Source organism: Nerophis ophidion, linkage group LG07, assembly GCF_033978795.1.
Source record: "Nerophis ophidion isolate RoL-2023_Sa linkage group LG07, RoL_Noph_v1.0, whole genome shotgun sequence".
NCBI lineage: Eukaryota > Metazoa > Chordata > Actinopteri > Syngnathiformes > Syngnathidae > Nerophis > Nerophis ophidion.
Genome location: NC_084617.1, coordinates 23991945 through 24012652, shown reverse-complemented (window position 1 = coordinate 24012652; position 20708 = coordinate 23991945). Strand labels below are relative to the sequence as shown.

General features: G+C 39.6%; 1 protein-coding gene and 2 long non-coding RNA genes across 3 annotated transcripts in view; 2 read left to right on the top strand and 1 right to left on the bottom strand.

The window, feature by feature from the left end:
• The window catches only part of LOC133556077 (forkhead box protein K2-like), a 30553-nt gene extending 10714 nt beyond the window's left edge, over window positions 1-19839 (top strand). Inside the window, exons 2-9 of the mRNA XM_061905690.1 lie at window positions 7727-7921; window positions 13399-13552; window positions 13624-13770; window positions 13844-14037; window positions 15525-15721; window positions 15796-16032; window positions 16096-16296; window positions 18702-19839. Of these exons, the coding sequence (XP_061761674.1) occupies window positions 7727-7921; window positions 13399-13552; window positions 13624-13770; window positions 13844-14037; window positions 15525-15721; window positions 15796-16032; window positions 16096-16296; window positions 18702-18895 (1519 nt within the window). The 3' untranslated portion in view covers window positions 18896-19839. The remainder of the gene's footprint in view (window positions 1-7726; window positions 7922-13398; window positions 13553-13623; window positions 13771-13843; window positions 14038-15524; window positions 15722-15795; window positions 16033-16095; window positions 16297-18701) is intronic.
• LOC133556083 (uncharacterized) overlaps window positions 1-20708 on the top strand; it is a 522853-nt gene that overhangs the window by 166003 nt on the left and 336142 nt on the right. The gene's annotated exons all lie outside the window — the stretch shown is intronic.
• The window catches only part of LOC133556079 (uncharacterized), an 82805-nt gene continuing 77044 nt past the window's right edge, over window positions 14948-20708 (bottom strand). Inside the window, exon 5 of the long non-coding RNA XR_009807442.1 lies at window positions 14948-16350. This is a non-coding gene — a long non-coding RNA (uncharacterized LOC133556079). The remainder of the gene's footprint in view (window positions 16351-20708) is intronic.

The window sequence follows — 20708 nt, the reverse complement described above, 5'->3', positions numbered from 1 at the left end:
ACTACATCACATGTTTGCTTTTATTATCACTCATCATAATCTTTTTGTTTTAAAGGGGTCCTGTTGTGATTTATTGTCCACATGCAAAACATTTCCTTGTGGTCTACATAACATGTAATGATGGTTCTTTTATCACAATATCATATAGATCGTTTTTACAGACCATCTTCAAGCCGCTTTCTGACCGTCTTTTCAGAATGCGCTGTTTTTTTGTGGGCGGGTCCTATTTACTCGGCTTTGACTTTGACTTCGACTGCGTCCTCTCCTTGTAAGCAATATTGTAGTTTTTAGCGCTTCCATTGGAGTCTACTGACAAATACCTAGTTGAAATTACAACTGAACCCGATTTCCTTCCTGGAAAGTCTGAGAATTCTCAACTACCCCAAATTGGATTCAGAGATTGCTGCTCTGAATGTAAACAATAATATTTGCATCTAATCTGGTGAGTTTTTGTAGCACTAAATCAGCTCTATCCAATGTATTGTTGGATGTTGATATATGGTAACTAGAGGTGGGGGAAGTAATTGATTTTTTGATGCATCGCAATTCGGACATGGACGATTATAAAATCTATTAGTAAACATCAATAGTCGATAACCCCATTTATTTATTGTAAATAAAGTAATGCAGACCGTTGTACAATTTGGCTGACTGCAGCGAGCCACCTCACAGAGCGATCAGAACAGCTCTTTTTTTATAGGGTACTTATGTTTCAGTTTTGCACACATTTCCAATAATTTAATAAATGTATTGAGAGTTAATTTAGCTGTTTCTTACTACAAATGCACTGTTTTTTGAAGTTGCAAGTGATAAAGGGTTATTTAGTGAAATAAAAAAAAATGTGAAAACGCATTAATATAAATGAATTACAGATGCATCAATAATCGATTTTTAATCGAATCGTAGCTCTTGAATTGTAATCGAATCGTGAGGTGCCCAAAGATTCCCACCTCTAATGGTAACATTACTTTTGTGTAAACTACATTTATTTCATTGCTAGCAATAGCGTCTGTGTTTCCTCTTCATCCACTGTGGTGGTTTTTGGCTCCAACATTTTTATTCAATGCAATTGTCAGCATAATTTCATGTAAAACAAATAATAAAATAGTTTCACAAAATTGTAAAGCAAATAATTCAGTTAAATACATTCAGTATCCAAAAAGGGCTTTATAATGGAGACAAAAATTAGCTTTCATGTATGGGCTACTAAGAGCTAGCAACTACACAACAGCTAAGCACACAAGCAAGACATGTGTGATAACAATTGAAGAATATTGCAGTGTAAAAATACCACATTTGTCAATACAAACAGTATCAAATAATTGTAGTCGCATATAACTTACACATGCAAAGTCTCCAGGCAGACTCCAGTGACAAACGTGTCTGCATCATTCAACTTACTGCATGTTAATCTTAACTAATGGTAAAATACAGTAATACAAAAATGTGTGTAAAAAATTAAGTGCATAAACACTGTTTGCTTCAAAACTCACCTCATTGATAAAGTAAATGATAAATGGGTTGTACTTGTATAGCGCTTTTCTACCTTCAAGGTACTCGAAGCGCTTCGACATTACTTCCACATTTACCCATTCACACACTGATGGAGGGAGCTGCCATGCAGGGCGCTAACCAGCACCCATCAGGAGCAAGGGTGAAGTGTCTTGCTCAGGACACAACGGACGTGATGAGGTTGGTACTGGCTGCTTCTGAGACAGTATTGATTGATTCAGTCTTAAACTCAAGACTCACTTCTGGTAAGTTAACGAACATTACTGCACTGAACCCCTCAGCACTGAACTCCATTTTTTTTTGTTTATTGAATTCTTTGGACACACTGTTAACAGAAATACAATACAATACAAATCAAATGTTCTTTTTTTCATTCACCATTGTTGGAAAGTTGCGGAAAGAGTGAGTATTTTTCCATGGGTTGTTTATATTCGGACCAGGCAAGCGCAAAAATAGCTTTCATGGAAGTGTCCGTCTTGATTTCTGATTACTGGATTACTGGTACGCTCGCAACTCTGCTATCACGTCATTCCAAACTCCCACTTCCAACATCCAAGGTAAATGGAACGCACCATAAGTGGAGGATGCATGTTCATGTATGAGCCAATCTGCCCCACAACAAGAGGATAGAGAAAAAGAAGGAACTTATTGACTGCAATGGGTAAAACTGTACCATATGTGGAGATATCAACTGACGTAACTAGCGACAAATACGCCACTAGTTAACTAAATTCCAAACAGGTTGTTTGGAATAAGTACTGTATAGCAGAAGAAAAGACTGTTCAAGTCACTAGTAGCGACTTGTGGGCAACACGTTTTGTAGATTACTATCGTTTGGTCCTTGTCTGACTTTTTTAAACCAAACAAAGAACTTTCTCTTTCTTCCATTTGTTACCAATTCTTCTTCATGTTTTGTTGGTTTAGCTTCCGTTGTGCTTTCCATCTCTGCTACATTGTTTGTATCCATACTCCTGCAGTCATCGTAAAGTTTAAACAAAAGAGAGTGACATCGTACGATAGACATTTTTATGTTGTACTACGGTATTTAGTTATTTTGCAAAGCACTACTGCACGCAATAAAGACCGGTAAAAAGAAACCCTAAATAATTTTGCTTTCGCTTTTCCTGCGAGCTGGTGAAAAATGGCCACCGAGCGCTGGAGGACAACCGTGCAGCGAGTCCTTGAGTTTCTGATGCAGCTCATTAAGTAACATATATTTTTTTTAAAGTCAATATAATAAAAAAAAATGCATAGTAGTGTGACTTGAGACTGCAACTTTTTTGTGTCCATCCCAACTTTTGATGAACAATGAATAATTAAGAACTGAAGTAACCCTAAATTAATGCCATGATTCATATGTGATTTGATGGAGTGATGAGCATGTTACACACAAGTCAGCCAAACTACCTACTAGGTAATGTGGGAATTTACAATTCCAACAAAGAAATTCACAAACGCCCCAATATAAGTAAAGTAAGGCTCCATTTTTCAAAAAATACGCTAGCTTGATGCTAATACACATTGTCTTTACTTTTGACATGCTACTTATTAGCAATAGCGATTTTACATGGCAGTTTCATCACCTCCAAAAATTTTAATCAAACCTACAGCTCAGATGCACGCTGAAACTACAAGATGTGCTCTCTTAGAGTGGTCAATCTATACTCTGAGGAATACAAGACAGTGGTATTTTTACGGCGAGTTTAAGGACTGCTAAACAGAGTAGGACACCACAGCACCCGCCAGAAATAATGGACAATAGATTTTATTTGTTACACACTTTTCATTCAAATAACTATTAATAGTGCTTCAGTATAAATAAATATTTAAAACAATAAAAGCTTAGCCATTAAAATTATAATACTAAGACTAAAAAACTATCGGTGAAGCATAAACACAACATGCAAAATAGTATTTATTTTTTTAACAGTGTGTTTATTAATTCTATTAAAAAAAAAAAACAACTTCTTGAAAATAAGAAATTTTGTGTATAAGTACTTTTGAGGACATTCAACAATACTGCGATAATGATTTTGGTCGCAATAACCATGATATGAAATGTTAATATTGTTCTATACTTTACGCCAGCAAAGAGCTGCACTTTACTCATGTTTCTTCCTGCTCTCAAAAACAACTTCATCGTAGCATTTTGATACTTGAGTCTCCATGTTGTTTTAGCACTGCATCGTTTGAGTATTTTCTGCGAGGTCACGTGTATCGCCATGTTTACGTCCTCCACGTTTAGTAGAAAAGCTATGGGGTCTGTAGTGGTTACAGCCCAGGGGACACTTGGTATTCCTGGGATTCCTCTCGGCTGATGTAAACACAAGAGGCTCCCCTCCCCCTACCTCACACACTGTCCTTTCCGTCTCGCTGCTCTCTTTTGTTGACATTCCTTCTTTTCATGAGGCAGGCGGGTGTTTAAAATCGAGTGAAAGTCTTCCTCAGTTGTTCAGTTTGTTTGCTGGCGTTCGTTTTGTCTTCGGACACAAACATGTCCTGTGACAAACTACCTGTGGGTGGTTTCAGTAAGAGGAAGGGAATGGACTAGTGGTAATATTATTGTTGTTGTTTGCTCACACACTCGCTTTAGTGATTTATTTTAGCCATTGACATATTTTTGCTGATGTTAGTACAGCCTAAATACAAAACTAGACCAAATGATGGAAGTTGGGCTTTTTCACTATTTTCTCCTTTTATCCTTCCAGCATGTTCACTTCTCACAGTAACGACCCGCTTGTGTTGTATGTTGTTTAGGGGTATGAATCTTTGGGCACCTAACGATTTGATTTAGATTCCTGTCGCGACGATTCGACTCTGATTCTATTCAACAGGATTCGCGATTCAAACCGATTCTCGCTATGTATTATTTGGTATATTTATTATATTGAAACTTTTTCAAAACAAAAAAACAGTTATTTTTGGTTACAAGGCGATGACCTCAAAATGTATTTTTAAAATTATGTTCTTATGAAAAAAAGTGTTTAGTAAAAAAAAATGTATGTACATTTTTGGAAATTGAGTCAATTTAGAATCAGGATGAATAAGATTGGCGATTCGGATGCAAAACATTATTTTTTGTGCACCCCTAATGTTGATATTGGAGAATGAGGATGTGTTGTGTTGCTGGTGGGGTTAGCGACAGAGAAACTGTGTGCTTGGGCTCCACAATTTTGAGAGAAAACCTAATTGTTATTTTCCTTCAAAAATTATGATTGCGGTTCGGTTTGCAATTTATATATTTTATCCATAACAATGCAGAAAGCTGCAAAAATAACATGTGAGGGCAGACTTTGGCTTTATGCAGACATACTCAGAGTTTTTGTCTACATCATGCTCTTAAACTGAAGAAATAATCAAGAAAAGCTATTGTTTTTATAATGTATTATAATCATAATATATAAAGATAATCTAAGTAAACATTTAAAGGGGAACATCATCACAATTTCAAAAGGGTTAAAAACAATAAAAATCAACTCCCAGTGGCTTGTTGTATTTTTTGAAGTTTTTTTCAAAATTTTACTGATCCCGGAATATCCCTAAATACAGCTTTAAAGTGCCTTATTTTCGCTATCTTCGAAACCACTATCCATTTCCCTGTGATGTCATACAGGGCTGCCAATACAAACAACATGGCGGTTACCACAGCAAGATATAGCGACATTAGCTCGGATTCAGACTCGGATTTCAGCGGCTTAAGCGATTCAACAGATTATGCATGTATTGAAACAGATGGTCGGAGTATGGAGGCAGATAGCGAAAACGAAATTGAAGAAGAAATTGAAGCTATTGAGCGAATAGCTATTGACGCTATTCGGCCATAGGGTGGGTGTACCTAATGAAGTGGCCCATAGCATGGCTGCCTTATTGGCATCGCCGGTAAAATGTGCGGACCAAACGATCAGGACTTTCGCATCTTGTGACACTGGAGCAACTTAAATCCGTCGATTGGTAAGTGTTTGTTTCGCATTAAATGTGGGTATCTAGTTTCAAATGTACATACAGCTAGCGTAAATAGCATGTTAGCATCGATTAGCGTAGCATGTTAGCATCGATTAGCTGGCAGTCATGCCGTGACCAAATATGTCTGATTAGTACATAAGTCAGCAACATCAACAAAACTCAGCTTTGTGATTTCGTTGACTTAATCGTTGCAAATGCATCTGCAGGTTATCCATACATCTCTGTGCCATGTCTGTCTTAGCATCGCCGGTCAAATGTGAAGACACTTTGGTACATTCAATGGGGGTCTGGCGGCAGATTTCTTGCCAGTGATGCAACTTGAATCCCTCCCTGTTAGTGTTGTTACACCCTCCGACAACACACCGACGAGGCATGATGTCTCCAAGGTTCCAAAAAATAGTCGAAAAAACGGAAAATAACAGAGCTGAGACCCGGTGTTTGTAATGTGAAAATGAATATGGCGGGTGTATTACCTCGGTGACGTCACGTTCTGACGTCATCGCTAAAAGACCGATAAACAGAAAGGCGTTTAATTTGCCAAAATTCACCCATTTAGAGTTCGGAAATCGGTTAAAAAAATACATGGTCTTTTTTCTGCAACATCAAGGTATATACGCTTGCATAGGTTTGGTGATAATGTTCCCCTTTAAAAGGATATCCACTTATTTTTTATTACTTTACAATTGTTTACCATTGTACTGTAATTGAAAGATAATTACTATATAGTGGTAAAAAATTGAAAAACTTACCTAAAAAAAATATTGATAATCATAAAGTGCATTTTTTTCTAGTTGGAAAAACAAAGTTGAATGTTGTCTTTTTATTTGTTACCATAAAGTGATCACAGCATTCTTGCTCGTTTGTCCGTGTTGATGGGCTCATACTGCCCATCCAACACAGACTGTCCCTGTTTGAAGCAAGAGATAAAGGGATGCACCGCTCAACAATTTTAATTGGCGTAGAAAAATAGAAAACTTCAGGCTCTTGCGGTTACGTTTTTGCAGTAATTAAAACCTCGGTGTTGATTCAATGTCGATTAATCGACGTAGCGTGTGCGAGTTTAGGAATACGATGTTGAGCACTGCTGTTGGCGTGTTAAGGTCATCGAAGAAGTTTAGGAAGAGCAATAAACTCTGTGTGCCTCTCTTGGGACATTATATCACATTGGCCTTTTGTTGCAGTTTGTCGCTCTTAATTTTGCGCGTGCACAGGATCACGGTCAATAAAGGGATATTGTGCCGTGCAGGATTATACCAAGCATTGTTGCTTCCCTACTGTTAACTACTGCGCTAACTTCTATCAGTCAGTCCCGCCATGTTTGATCGGAGAAATATGCTAACAGCTGATCCCCGAGATCGAACTCAAATTAATCAACGATCGCAATCATCTAATCACTCAGCCCTAAGAACAACTATGTTAATACTAATGAACACAGAATATTTATAACAGAATACATTTGCATATGCATTAAAAATGTTTTATTTTGTATTTTTTTTATTTTTATGAATTAACGTTTATGACAACCTTTTTTCCAAAACACAATATAGAATGTAAGTTATAACAGGATAATGCACACATTTATCATTTGTTTTCAAAACGGTTAAAAAAAGTGGGACCCCAAAAATTTACTGCGGGACCCCATTTTTATGACCTGTTGGGGTCCCTAGGACCCCATTTTGAAGATTCCCTTGCGCCAACACTGCAACTGTTGGTGTGTCAGTATTGTCACAGTCAGTACATGCAAAGGTAAAGTCCATTATATGATCAATAATAGAATTATTAGATATTTTTATTTGTGTATAAATTGTTTTATTTATTTGCCCATTTACTGTGCAGAATTAGCTTAGTTTTGTTTAACAATTGTATGTAATAAAAGAGAATAAGGAACTCATTTTAATAATCTTATTGTCAGCACTCACCATAATAGGAAACATTTACAGTTAATACATGTGATCAGTATCAGCCTATCTCACTTACGAATAATCGGAATGGGGAGCATGAAACCCTGATTGGAACATCCCCATCAATTTGTAAAGAGCAGTGTGTTTGTCCCCTCTCGTGTTTATATTTGATGTTTTCATCAGGTTTTGGTTATGAATGTGATTTAGAATTAGAAGGAAACATGAAAAAAACGATTGAAAAGATGGACCATGTTTCCAGCACCTGTTCAATGTTAATGGCAAGGACACTAATTAAAGCAGCTTTAACAAAGTCCTCACTGAGTGATAACGCTGATCGTGTTCCCTTTTAGATGCACGTTCAGGTTCCCCAGCACCAACATCAAGATCACCTTCACGGCGCTCTCCAGCGGGAAGAAGATGAAGCGAGAAGCTCCCGAGTCTCCCGTCAAGCCGGTCCAGCCTCACATCGCCCCGCTCACCATCAACATTCCAGACAACATCGCCCACCTCATGAGCCCGCTGCCCTCGCCCACCGGAACCATCAGGTATTTGTCGGACCTCAACCCATCAACAACACAAACACACACACACACTTGTTGGCAGCAAAGATGATCATTGTAAGCATGTACTCACACTACTTTGACACATTCACTTCCTTTTTCTCCTGTACTGCCATTACTCTGACTTGATGGATTACATCCATTCTTATTTGGAGTCTCTGGGATTTTACTATGCAAGGGGATTGTTAATTAATAGGCCTGATTTAGACGAAATGATAACTTTGGGCAAAAATATCACCATTTCCTAGTATGGTCTAGGGCATAGGTCACGAACCTTTTTGAAACCAAGAGCTACTTCTGGGGTATTGATTAATGCGAAGGGCTATCAGTTTGATACACACTTAAATAAATTTCCAGAAATAGCCAATTTGCTCACTTTACCTTTAATAAACAACTCCATATATATATATATATATATATATATATATATATATATATATATATATATATATATATATATATATATATATATATAATGTATATATAAAAATGGGTATTTCTGTCTGTCATTCAGTCGTAATTTTTTTTTCCTTTTACGGAAGGTTTTTTGTAGAGAATAAATGATGAAAAAAACATTTAATTGAACGGTTTAAAAGAGGAGAAAACAGGAACAAAATTAAATTTTGAAACATAGTTTATCTTCAATTTCGACTCTTTGAAATTCAAAATTCTACAGAAAAAAAGAAGAGGAAAAACTAGCTAATTCGAATCTTTTTGAAAAATGTATGGAACATCATTACTATTTTTTCCTGATTAAGATTAATTTTAGAAATTTGATGACATGTTTTAAATAGGTTAAAATCCAATCTGCACTTTGTTAGAATATATAACAAATTGGACCAAACTATATGTCTAACAAAGACAAATCATTATTTCCTCTAGATTTTCCAGAACAAAAGTTTTAAAAGAAATTCAAAAGACTTTGAAATAAGATTTAAATTTGATTCTACAGATTTTCTAGATTTGCCAGAATATTTTTGGGGAATTTTATATTTCACAAATATTCTTAATCGAAAAGACAGAAGCTAAAATGAAGAACTAAATTAAAATATATTTATTATTCTTTACAATAATAAAAAAAAACCTGAACATTGATTTAAATTGTATGGAAAAAAGAGGAAGGAATTTAAAAGGTAAAAAGGTATATGTGTTTAAAAATCCTAAAATTGTTTTTAAGGTTGTATTTTTTCTCTAAAATTGTCTTTCTGAAAGTTATAAGAAGCAAGGTAAAAAAATTAATTAATTTATTTAAACAAGTGAAGACCAAGTCTTTAAAGTATTTTCTTGGATTTTCAAATTCTATCTGAGTTTTGTCTCTCTTAGAATTAAAAATGTCGAGCAAAGCGAGACCAGCTTTCGATTAATTAAATAAAATTTAAAAAAAATAGAGGCAGCTCACTGGTAAGTGCTGCTATTTGAGCTATTTTTAGAACAGGCCAGCGGGCTACTCATCTGGTCCTTACGGGCTACCTGGTGCCCGCGGGCACGGTGTTGGTGACCCCTGGTTTAGGGTTGTACTGTATACCGGTAGTTGGGCTGAGCGATATGGCCTTTTTTTAATATCTCGATATTTTTTAGGCCATGTCGTGATACACGGTATATATCTCGATATTTTGCCTTAGCCTTATTTGATGCATATAATCACAGCAGTATGATGATTCTATGTGTCTACATTAGAGCCGGGCGATATGGCCTTTTTTTAATATCTCTATTTGTAGGCCATATCGCGATACACGATTATATATCTCAGTACTTTGCCTTAGCCTTGAATGAACACTAGATGCATACAATCACAGCAGTATGATGATTCTATGTGTCTACATTAAAACACTCTTCCTAATACAGCATTAATATATGCTCATTTTAAACTTTCATGCAGAGAGGGAAATCACAACTAAGTCAATTGACCAAAACTGTATTTTATTAAATAGTTATTAAGCAGTGGCACAAACATTCATGTCATTTCAAAACAGAAATTACAGGATTGTCAGACATTTTGAAACAAGCTATAAGTGCATGATGTCACTAAGATGATATATCAAAACGACACGAAATTGAAGTGCACTATTTGTACAGAACGCCACTACAATGGTTAAAAACATATAAAGTGCACTTGTGCATGATGTCACACAAGATATTTTAATAATTGTCACATAAAAATGAGCTGCATATCAAATAGTACAGTATATGTCCTATGCAGTTGATGTGGAAATTGTTGCTTCGGCATTTTGTGGGTAAGGAGATGTTGACATGCAGTTTCAAGCACTCCTCATTCTCGAGCGGGTGACTTTTCAAATGATGCTACAAATTTGCAGTGCTGCTACTTTTGGTAGCAGCGCTTCTGCCGTATAAATGTTCCCGCTTGAAACCAAACCACCGCCAGACGATGGAGCCCCTGCTGTTTTTCTTGGGAATTGATTCTTCCTTCATTTGTTATCAGATTCGCACCTTCTTTCTCTCCTATTACCACTCTCAACACACCGTTAGCTTCACAGCTAATGTTCCCTGTGCCGCTACCTCTCTGCTCGTGTAGGACATGTGACGTTGCACACGTGACATATGTAAGAAGGTTCGCTTGTTTTAAATGTCTTTGTGAAGGAGAGACAAGAAAGAGGAAGAAACGCATGTAGTGTAATGCCCGCAGCTAAAAAAAACTGTGTGAGAACGTATACTCTATCACGATATATCGCACAGAGACAAACCCGCGATCTATCGAGTGTATTGATTTATCACCCAGCCTTAGTCTACATTAAAACATTCTTTTTCATGCTGCATATATAGATACTCATTTTAAACTTTCATGCAGAGAAGGAAATCACAACAAAGTCAATTGACCAAAACTGTATTTATTAAACTGTTATTAGCAGGTGACATTTCAAATGATGCTACATATTAGCAGTATTGCTACTTCTGGTAGCAAAGCTTGTGCCCCACACTTGACAAATTAAAGTTGTCTATTCGACGTCTTCCCGCTTGAAGCCGAACCACCGCCAGACGATGGACCCCCTGCTGTTTTTCTTGGGAATTAATTCTTCCTTCATTTGTTACCAGATTCGCACCTTCTTTCTCTCGTATTACTACTTGCACGGCTTCGCTAGCATCACAGCTAACGTTACCCATGCTGCTACCTCTGCTCGGGGAGGGCGTGTGACGTTGCACGCGTGACTTATGTAAGAAGGTGCGCATGTGTTATAGGTCTCTGTGAGAAGGAGAGACAAGAAAAAGGGAGAGACGCATGCAGTTTAAAGCCTGCTGCTAATAATAACTGCGTGAGAACTTATACTCGAATATCACGATATAGTTATATTCTATATCGCACAGAGACAAACCCGCGATATATCGCATATATTGATATATCGCCCAGCCCTAACCGGTAGTAATAAAGAAACGTGGTACTAATGAATTTAAAACTTCTATATTTCTTCTGAAAAATACTAGTACTTTTTTTTTTTTTTTCTTTGGATATGACTGTGCCGTCGTCACGTCGCGCCATTGCTGGTAAAACGAGCAGATACGCATGTTAGGCATCGCATACGCACGGATTACTTACAAGCAGACAAACTGTGGAGACATCTGAACAACTCAACTGTAACCTGCATTTAACCCACAGCCGCAGAGATTGGTAAGAGGCAAAATAATTGGGTTAAGGCTATGCTCAGGTGTGCGTGGCAAAGGTGCTCCACATTGGTCTGACTATGGTCCCTTTGGAATAATCTATTAAACTGCCATGATGTCGGGATGACTTTACCTCTTTTACCAACAATTTCTTTATTTTTACTTTTCACCATGGAGACTAATGTTTTTTTGAGTGTGCGTGTGTGTTTGTTGTTGTGGCAACAAAAAAAATTTACTTGAATTGATTTAGACAAAGTTTTTAGCTAGGAGACTTTGGCTAAAATAGTTAAATCTGTTTTTCACACAACTTTGTCTCACACTTGTTAGTGAGCTAGCAAGGCAACAAGCTAACTATCTCTCCAAGTTAAGATGGTAAACTCCACATCTACAACATCAGGCCCCTGTTTTAACTGTACTGCCTTAAAAAACGAGGTACACTTCGACGCATGAGCAAAGTGTTAATGTCTGGAACAAGATTAGACTGAAATGTTCCCACACTAGGAGCGATGACATAATCGACGACCGTTGACAATACAATTTTTATTGGCGACAAATGTTATTCTGGACAAATGGTGTCACTCCCTGTGCGACCTCAGGCCAGCAGGAGAAGGAGAGGAAGGAATGATCGTACCCTGCCTACTAGAGAGCAACTAATTATATTTTACGTATATTGGTATTAACCTTTTTGTGTTTATTGCAATATCCCTACATCAGCAGATAAAATATATACACATTGAGAGGGGCAAGTGGTAGAAGATCAATGGATGATAAGACTATTTAGTATTTGAAAATATCAACAACTGGTTAAGTAGATAGTACTAGCCACTGCTTAAGTACCAGCCCCTTTGTCCTGCATCTGTCAGTTATTTAGTTTTTAATTCAATTAAGAATAATCAAAATTCTCATTGTCAATAATTGTCCCCAAATATGTCTTGATATCCGACTGGGCATTTGAGTTCTTGTGAGAATTCTTCTCTGGTGTGCTCAGATGCTTTCAACGCAGCGCTCACGCAGCCACGTCTCCTTTGCTTACCTGTCAAAGCTTCATTTTTTGCCATGAAATCCAGTTTTTGTCATTCTTTCCTGCCGTCTTGCTGTCTTGTTTGTTTTTGCTATTGCAGCGATGGACTCTCTCGACAAGCCTTGGTCAGCAACACTCGAAACGTGGGCTCATCAAAGTAGTGCCACAAGTTTTATGTTCTGTGATTCAGTCACGTAAAAAAAAAATCGACAAATATGACACTTGTTATAGAGGAAAATAACAGCAGGCAGCAGCTCACACCTTCTCATACTTTCTGTAACATCAAGGAAGAAATTATGTTAGGCAGCTTGAAAAATGTCCCAACTATATGTAAAAAATAGCCCAAAATGTTTGCAGTATTTTAGAGTTCCTCACAAGGAAGCCTTACAAGTAATAAATCCATAAACTGCTATAAAATTGAGTACAATAGATGAGGTATTGTGATGTAGACAAATGCCATATTTTGAAATGAAAATGTTGATGCTCCTCTTAGATAAACGTAATAAAGGTGTATGTTTTTGCTGTAAACCACAACATTGGCGCCGCACTAAACATTATGTCGCTACTGGTCCCACATTTCCTAAAGAATAATATTTTAAAAAAACAACTTCAGGCCTTGTCCAGCTGTTTACTTACTGTAGATTAATATATGCTTCAAATTTCGGTTATCGGCCTCCCTGACTACTAATAATCGGTATCCCTGGTATAAGAGTGTGTAGTTTTCTGACTCGAATGAACTTTAAGTAGTTTTATGCACAGACCTTGAAGAGTGAGGACTTAGTTCCAAACGGTGCAGTGATGGCCTTGTTGTTGTTCTACCCCTCAGTGCTGCCAACTCGTGCCCCTCCAGCCCGCGAGGTGCCGGTTCCTCTGGCTACCGCATGGGAGGCCGAATGGTGAGCTCTGCCGAGCTGCAGCTCATCAACGACAACTCTCAGCCTGACAACGACAAGGAGGCGTCAGGAGAGGACAGTCCTAAGGTGAGAGCAGCGCTGCTCCTAATACAAAGTAATGTTCCCCGAAGCTAATGCTGTTGTCATTCCCCACGCAGGACGACTCCAAGCCTCCCTACTCGTATGCTCAGCTGATCGTCCAGGCCATCACCATGGCGCAGGACAAGCAGCTCACACTAAACGGGATCTACAACCACATCACCAAGAACTATCCCTACTACAGAACTGCCGACAAGGGCTGGCAGGTCAGTTGGACGGACGGCACCATTAACACGCCGAAGCGACTGCTAACGTCTCTCTTCCCCTCCTTCGCCGCAGAACTCCATCCGTCACAACCTGTCGCTGAACCGCTACTTCATCAAAGTGGCTCGCTCGCAGGAGGAGCCCGGCAAAGGTTCCTTCTGGAGGATAGACCCGTCCTCAGAGGGCAAGCTCATCGAGCAGGCCTTCAGGAAACGAAGGCCCCGTGGCGTCCCGTGCTTCAGGACCCCACACGGACCCCTCTCCTCCAGGTGCGACACACGCTCTTTTGCCATGGAAGCACAGTACAGTTCTTCCTTGTTTATCACGGATAATTAGTTCCAGGCCTGACCGTGGTAAAGACATTTTTGTTAAGTATGGTTATTAATAATAAATATTTTCATAGTCAAAGCAATAAAAAAATTATAATTTTTAACATTGAGCCATCTAAACATGAAATACCAGTCATATATTTCCCTTTACACTCCTTTCACCCCTGATTATTCTACTGTAGATCACAGTACTCACAGGTAGACCGGAGGCCCCTCAAGCATCATTGGTATGGTTGTCACCCAGCCACTACAACATATCCACTACCTGGAAATACTTAATCACATCCTGGGTAATTAGTCTAAGTTAGAACAGGGCTCGCATGTGCTAAAACCACGGGTGGAACTTGTTGTGTAAAAGGCTCGTCAACTTGACAATCGCAGCTTTGTCCACTGGCAGTGTTACTAACATTCTGTGTTCTTAGACTTGCGTGTCCCGCGTTGTCATTACGCATCGCTCACACCAAAGGTTTTTTTTTTCTTTTTCCTCAGGAGTATTTTTTTTTTTCTTTTGATCTGGTTTGATTTATCATTTTTGGGACTTCTGCAGATCCTAAAATACACAAAAAATGGGTAAGAAAAGTTGGTTTTACACAATAGGTCCCCTTTAAGTATCAATTCGAGTCATATCGAGTCCTGCGTATTTTGAAATCGCTCACGCCAAAGTCTCACCAATGTGGATATGTTATTGATGAGGCCGGAGTTGAGGATGAAATCAATCAAAAAGTTAAAATGAAAATTAGATAGATAGTACTTTGATTCCTTCATGAGAGTTGCTTCAGGAAAAGTAAAATTCCAGCAGCAGTGTACAGAGTTGAGATCAATTTTAAAAAAGTAAATAATGGAGGTTTAAATGGAAACAAGATAGAGAAATATTACAATAAGAAGAAAAAATTTAAATCAACAATGGGAATACAAATATAACAGTAAAATAAGAATATAACAAGAGAAAGTAGGCAGTACCATGTTATGAAAACGTATTGCACTGTTATTGTTTTGCATCCCCTGTCATCCTTGTACCCCCGCCCCCCACCCCAGAGAGGAGTTGTACAGTCTAACGGCGTGTGGGACAAAGGAGTTTTTGAATCTATTAGTCCTGCACTTGGGATGAAGCAGTCTAGCACTGAACAGGGTCCTCTGGCTACTGATAACGCTATGCAGAGGGTGACTGGCATCGTCCAAAATTAGCTACCAGATGTTAGCATTGTTCAACCTTAACCTAGAAATAAGAACAAATCTTCATCAATCATCAACTCTAATGCATATAAGACTTAATACAACGTTTAATTTAGGCCTTATATCTGCTTTTTGTTTGAATAAACCGTGCGATGCAGGGAAGTGCAATCTGTCGAGGGACGACTACTGTTAGACATCTTTATCTTCATTCTTCAAAGTATTTCATCCTGATCTGCTTGTTTTTTCTCCGACAGGAGTGCACCCGCCTCTCCCAACCACTTGGGGGTGCTGTCGGCTCACTCCAGCGGCGTGCAGACTCCTGAGAGCCTGTCTCGAGAGGGCTCCCCCGTCCCCCTGGAGATGGACACCTCGGCCCCCGCCGTCATTACCACGGCGTTGCAGCCCAAGCTGGCCGTGATTCAAGAGGCTCGCTTTGCACAGACCACCTCAGGTCGGCGTTAGGGGTTCCACGCCCGCCTTTAGGTGTCCCTTTAAGACTGACAACCATGTTCTGTGGTCGTCCAGGCTCTCCCGTCAGCAGCCAGCCGGTCCTCATTGCCGTCCAGGGTCAGTTACCTCCTAGTATGAAGCCTGTCACCTACACCATGGCGTCCCCCGTCAGCACCAGCGCCTCCCAGCCGGCAGTCCAGACCGTCCATGTCCTGCAGCAGATCCCAGCGGGATCCACTGTCATCGCCCAGCCGGCCACCATCATCAGCAAGAGCGAACTGCAGGAAAACGGCGAGCACGCCGAGGTCAAAGGTGAGCGCTTGATCGGAACGACACTTAGCATTAGCATTTTGGCTAACGTGCGTGTTTCCTCAGTCAAAATGGAGGGAGTTTCCACCATCACCTCCACGAGCGGAGCCAGTCGCATCATCCAGAGCACCCAGGCGGCCACGCCCCTGCAAACCGTCACCATCGTGCAGCAGGCGCCCATTGGTCAGCACCAACTACCCATCAAGGCCATTGTGCAGAACGGCACCCACAGCATCACCACCGCCATCCAGAGCGCCGCCAGCTCCGGTGAGAGCCCACGACACGCCACACACATCGCTTTGTCCCGAAACACTAGGGTTCCTGCGAGTCATTAAAAAGAATACAAATTAATTAAAAGGATTTTGAAAAAAATATGACATTAAAAAGCATTCAATTTGATGTTCAAAGGCATTAAAAAATGTATTACACATCCGCCTGGTTTAGTCCCTGCTTCCTGGTCAGCCCGGAACCCAAACCTGGGACCTTCGGCTGTAGATACAGGGTGCTAGCTATCGAGCTAAAAACTAAAAAAGAATGCTGCATCCTGTCAAAATGCTCATGCTGTAGCGAAAGTGGGTAAAGGAATATATGTCGGGAAAATGCAAATTTCAGCGAAAGTGGCCAGCTGACCTTTAAAATCTGTTTGAAGCCCAGCAATGGTAAACCCCGAGAGGGTTCCACAACGTGTGCAACTAGTCCTACAAACTTTGCTAAGTGGGTATCAACGTGGTGAAATCACAAATGCTATAAGCTAATCACTCCCTGCTTGGCACTCAGCATAAAGGGTTGGAATTGGGGGTTAAATCACCACCAATGTTTACCGGGCACGGGCACCGCTGCTACCCACTGCTCCCTTCACCTCCCAGGGGGTGAACAAGGGGATGGGTCAAATGCAGAGGACAAATTTCGCCACACCTAGTGTGTGTGTGACAATCATTGGTACTTTACTTTACTTTACAAGTCGACTATTAAAGGCAGCCAGCAGTTAATGATAAAGATAAATGATCAGATCAAACAGTCTTGCTACTTAATTATAAATTACGAAAGAATCTGTGTCAAACTCAAGGCCGAGGGGCCAGATCTGGCTCGCCACATCATTTTATATGGCCCGCGAACGGCCGCAAATAAGATGTCAATAAAGTAGTTTATATTTTCTTACTAAATGTATTAGTTCTTTCTGTTTTGACAGAAAAAAAACCTGTACTGCATGAAATTGCAACATTTTAAAACTAATGTTAACCAATATTGCAAAAAATAATATACTACTTTGTAAGCAATCCTTTTGTTAAAATAAAAATAAATACCTGAGTATCTGCTCAACTTATGATTTCAAAGTTTTCCATCAAATTGTACACTGTAAAAATTACATGGTGACATTTATGGTGGATTTTACAGCTTATTGCAAATTTTTAAAAATTCTACCTTTTTTTTTTTTTTTTTTTTTTTTTAAATATTTTTTTTACTGAGCTCTTTTTTTTAAACTGTAAAATGTAGAACGCAATGATATATAAGCCCACTAAATTTTAGGAGAAAAGTTTCCCCCATATATTAGCCACACCGACCTAAAAAGTTAAAAGTTAGAGTACCCATGGTTGTCACACACACACTAGGTGTGGCGAAGTTATTTTCTGCATTTAACCCTTCACCATTAAACACCCCCTGGGAGGTGGGGGGAGCAGTGAGCAGCAGTGATGGCCGCGCCCCGGAATCATTTTTGGTGATTTCACCCCCAATTCCAACCCTTGATGCTGAGTGCCAAACAGGGAGGTACTGGGTTCCATTTTTGTAGTCTTTGGTATACAAGCCTCAGATATAAACATTGGGGAGAGACAAGCGGTAGAAAATGGATTGATGGATGGAAATAAGTTATTTACACAAAAAGATTCTGTAAATGTGTAATTACATACCTTTTAAAATGGTTGTTTAAACAAAACAGAAGTCATTGTCATAGACCCACTACCTGGGGAAGTTAGCTCTCCAATCAGCTAAACAGACTCAACGACTCCACGGTAACTGTTTTGGTGAATTTACTGAGGAATTTTTGTAATGGACAATACAAAATGAATGCCGTTCCAAAGTATTAATACTGACACAGACACTTATAAACGTGTCAGCATATTAGCTAATGATGGTATATTAGGATAGCACGTACACATATGCATAAAAACGCCCTTACAGACATCACACACATGAGATGGTTTAGTAAGTAATAATTGTTTTAGTTATATTTAAAAACTTATAAACGTTGCTTGGAGTGATAAATGAATAATCCATACGAGTAGAAACGCTATTGATGCCTACAAGATGAAACGGCACTCGTACTTTTGGTTGAAAGCTCAGTCTAAACAAATGGGCAAAGCAACACCTACAGTGAGCGAACTCATTTAAATAATGGCGTCGTCACACCTTTCCAGTGTCTTTGGTTTTTATTTTTATTAAGCTGTTTGCATTATAGCCGTCAGCGAAGAAAAATACATAAACCAGCCGCAGGGTTTAGAGCGTAGGAAAATAAAAACTGATGTAGTTTTCAATTTATGGTAACATCTATCTGCAATAGGACCTGGGCATTACATTTCTTTTAAGTGGCATAGAAAATCATCAAATTAGATTTGCTGCAAAAATATTCTGTGGTTCCTTTTTTTTAATCGTCGCCATTTGTCGCTCTTCTTCAGTTGCGGCGGTGGCGAGCCCTCTGCATCTGCTGGCGGACCACGCCTCCGCCTCTGCCTGCCTCCCTACCAAGCGGCAGAACGGCGACCAGCAGGCGGCAGGAGTGCCCGATGCTAAACGTGTCAAAACAGAGGACGAGGCGAGGCCGGCGGCGGACTCGTCAGCAGGTAACGACCCGAGCAGCCGCCTCAATTAGCTCGTTAATTACACGCCACACACACCCCCAGCACCGCGACTTTTTCCCCCTCGCATCCCTCGTTGTTTCTTTTACTTGTCCCGCCTCCCGATCTCGAGGTGCCAAACGAGGAGGAATCTCGTCATTTTCACTCTTGTGGACTTAAAGAACTGAAACTTAGAAAAGGGGCGGAGCTAAACGGACATGGCCGCTGACGAAACTCGACTGCAGGAAGCCTTAAATCCACCTTAAGAGCTGACTTTTGTCCTGAGTGGTCCCGCCTCCGCTCGAGACGGACGCCGCCTCTCTGTCGCATCTACCTCAGCCGATAGGAGACCCCGGCGGCCCCTTCTCCCCCCTCCAGTGTCACCAGAACCTACCGGGCCAGCGGCGTGGGTGGTGGCCATCTTGACAAACCATCGACACAATCAGGACGGGAGTCCGTATTCCCGAACGTTTGGCAGCTAGCCCGCTCAGCTCGGAACTTCCTGTCCCGCAGCCGCGTGGAGCACAGGACTGTTTTTTTGTTTGTTTGTTGTTTTTTTTTTTTACATCTTTTCATGAACTTCCATCATCGATATAAAAACGCCAGCTCGGTGACTAATTTAGAAAAAATGACTTGTATGGCAACAGACCCCGCCCCCTTGTGACACGCAAACGCCACGTTGATCCTGCATGAGTGCGAGCGCCTTCGCCCCGACGGAAGAAAAAGACAAAAAAAAAACAATCCAAAGCTGACCTGCACTTGATGAAATGTTTCTGTTCTTTTTTACGCCTCCTTCGTCCTCTTCATCGCCTTTTCTTTAACTTTTTCTCCTCGTCGTCGTGTTGACCCAGCCCCATCCCAGCCCTGCCCCCGTGACGTCGCTCTGATTGTACACGTTCCAAACGTAGTCAAAGAAGAAATGTTTGTTCAGCTTCAGTGGAGGAATGCTTTTTTTTTTTTAATAAATTAATTTAAAGTCTGTCTTTTGTCCTTTATTTCGCCACAAGAGGGCAGTGCTTTTTTTTTTTTTTACTGCTCAGTGGCTTACAAAATAATTCAAGATTTACTTTGTGTTTATAAATATTAGAGCTGGAATGTTGGCTTTTTAAAATAAGGATTAATTTTTTTCCTAAGAGCCGTTCAAAAGACTGGGTTTTAATCATAGTTCTTTTTTATTTTTCAAGGGAACACTCACAAACGTCAATTATGCAGCAAAATGTAGATCAGAATAATTTATAACAAGGAATAATTATAACAAAAAATATTACTCTATTTTTAGAAATTATTCTGAAATATTAGCTATGTTTTTTTGTTTTTGATGTTCTCATTGTAAACATTTCATAAAGTGATGCCATATTTCTATGCTTTGGCAGTGACACCAAAAGGGTTTTTTTTTGTGTTTTTTTAAAAACCGGGTTGCATTTTAGCAATACAGAAACCCCCACACAAAAATAAAAACAGTGGAAAAAAAAGAAACAGAAAATTGATATCTATTGAGAAAAAGATCAAATGCACAATTAATCATATACTCAGGGGGTCCCCAAACGTTTTGACCCGGGGGCCGTATTGGGTTGGAAAAATTTGACCACGGGCCGCACTACACTCGGAGTCTAATTTATGTTTCCCCCAACGATTTTGCCATTTTTTCACATCATGCACTAATTGACTGAAAGACCGCGCACTTGCCGCCTTTGTGGCGCAGGCGTGATGATGTCCCCTTTACCGCTGGGAAAATGCATTTTTAGACTATATGATTTGCTTGAGTGGCTAGGAGACCCAAGAACAAGTGGTAGAAAATGGATTGATGGATGGGCGAAAAAGGACAGATAAAAATTTTTTTACAAATAC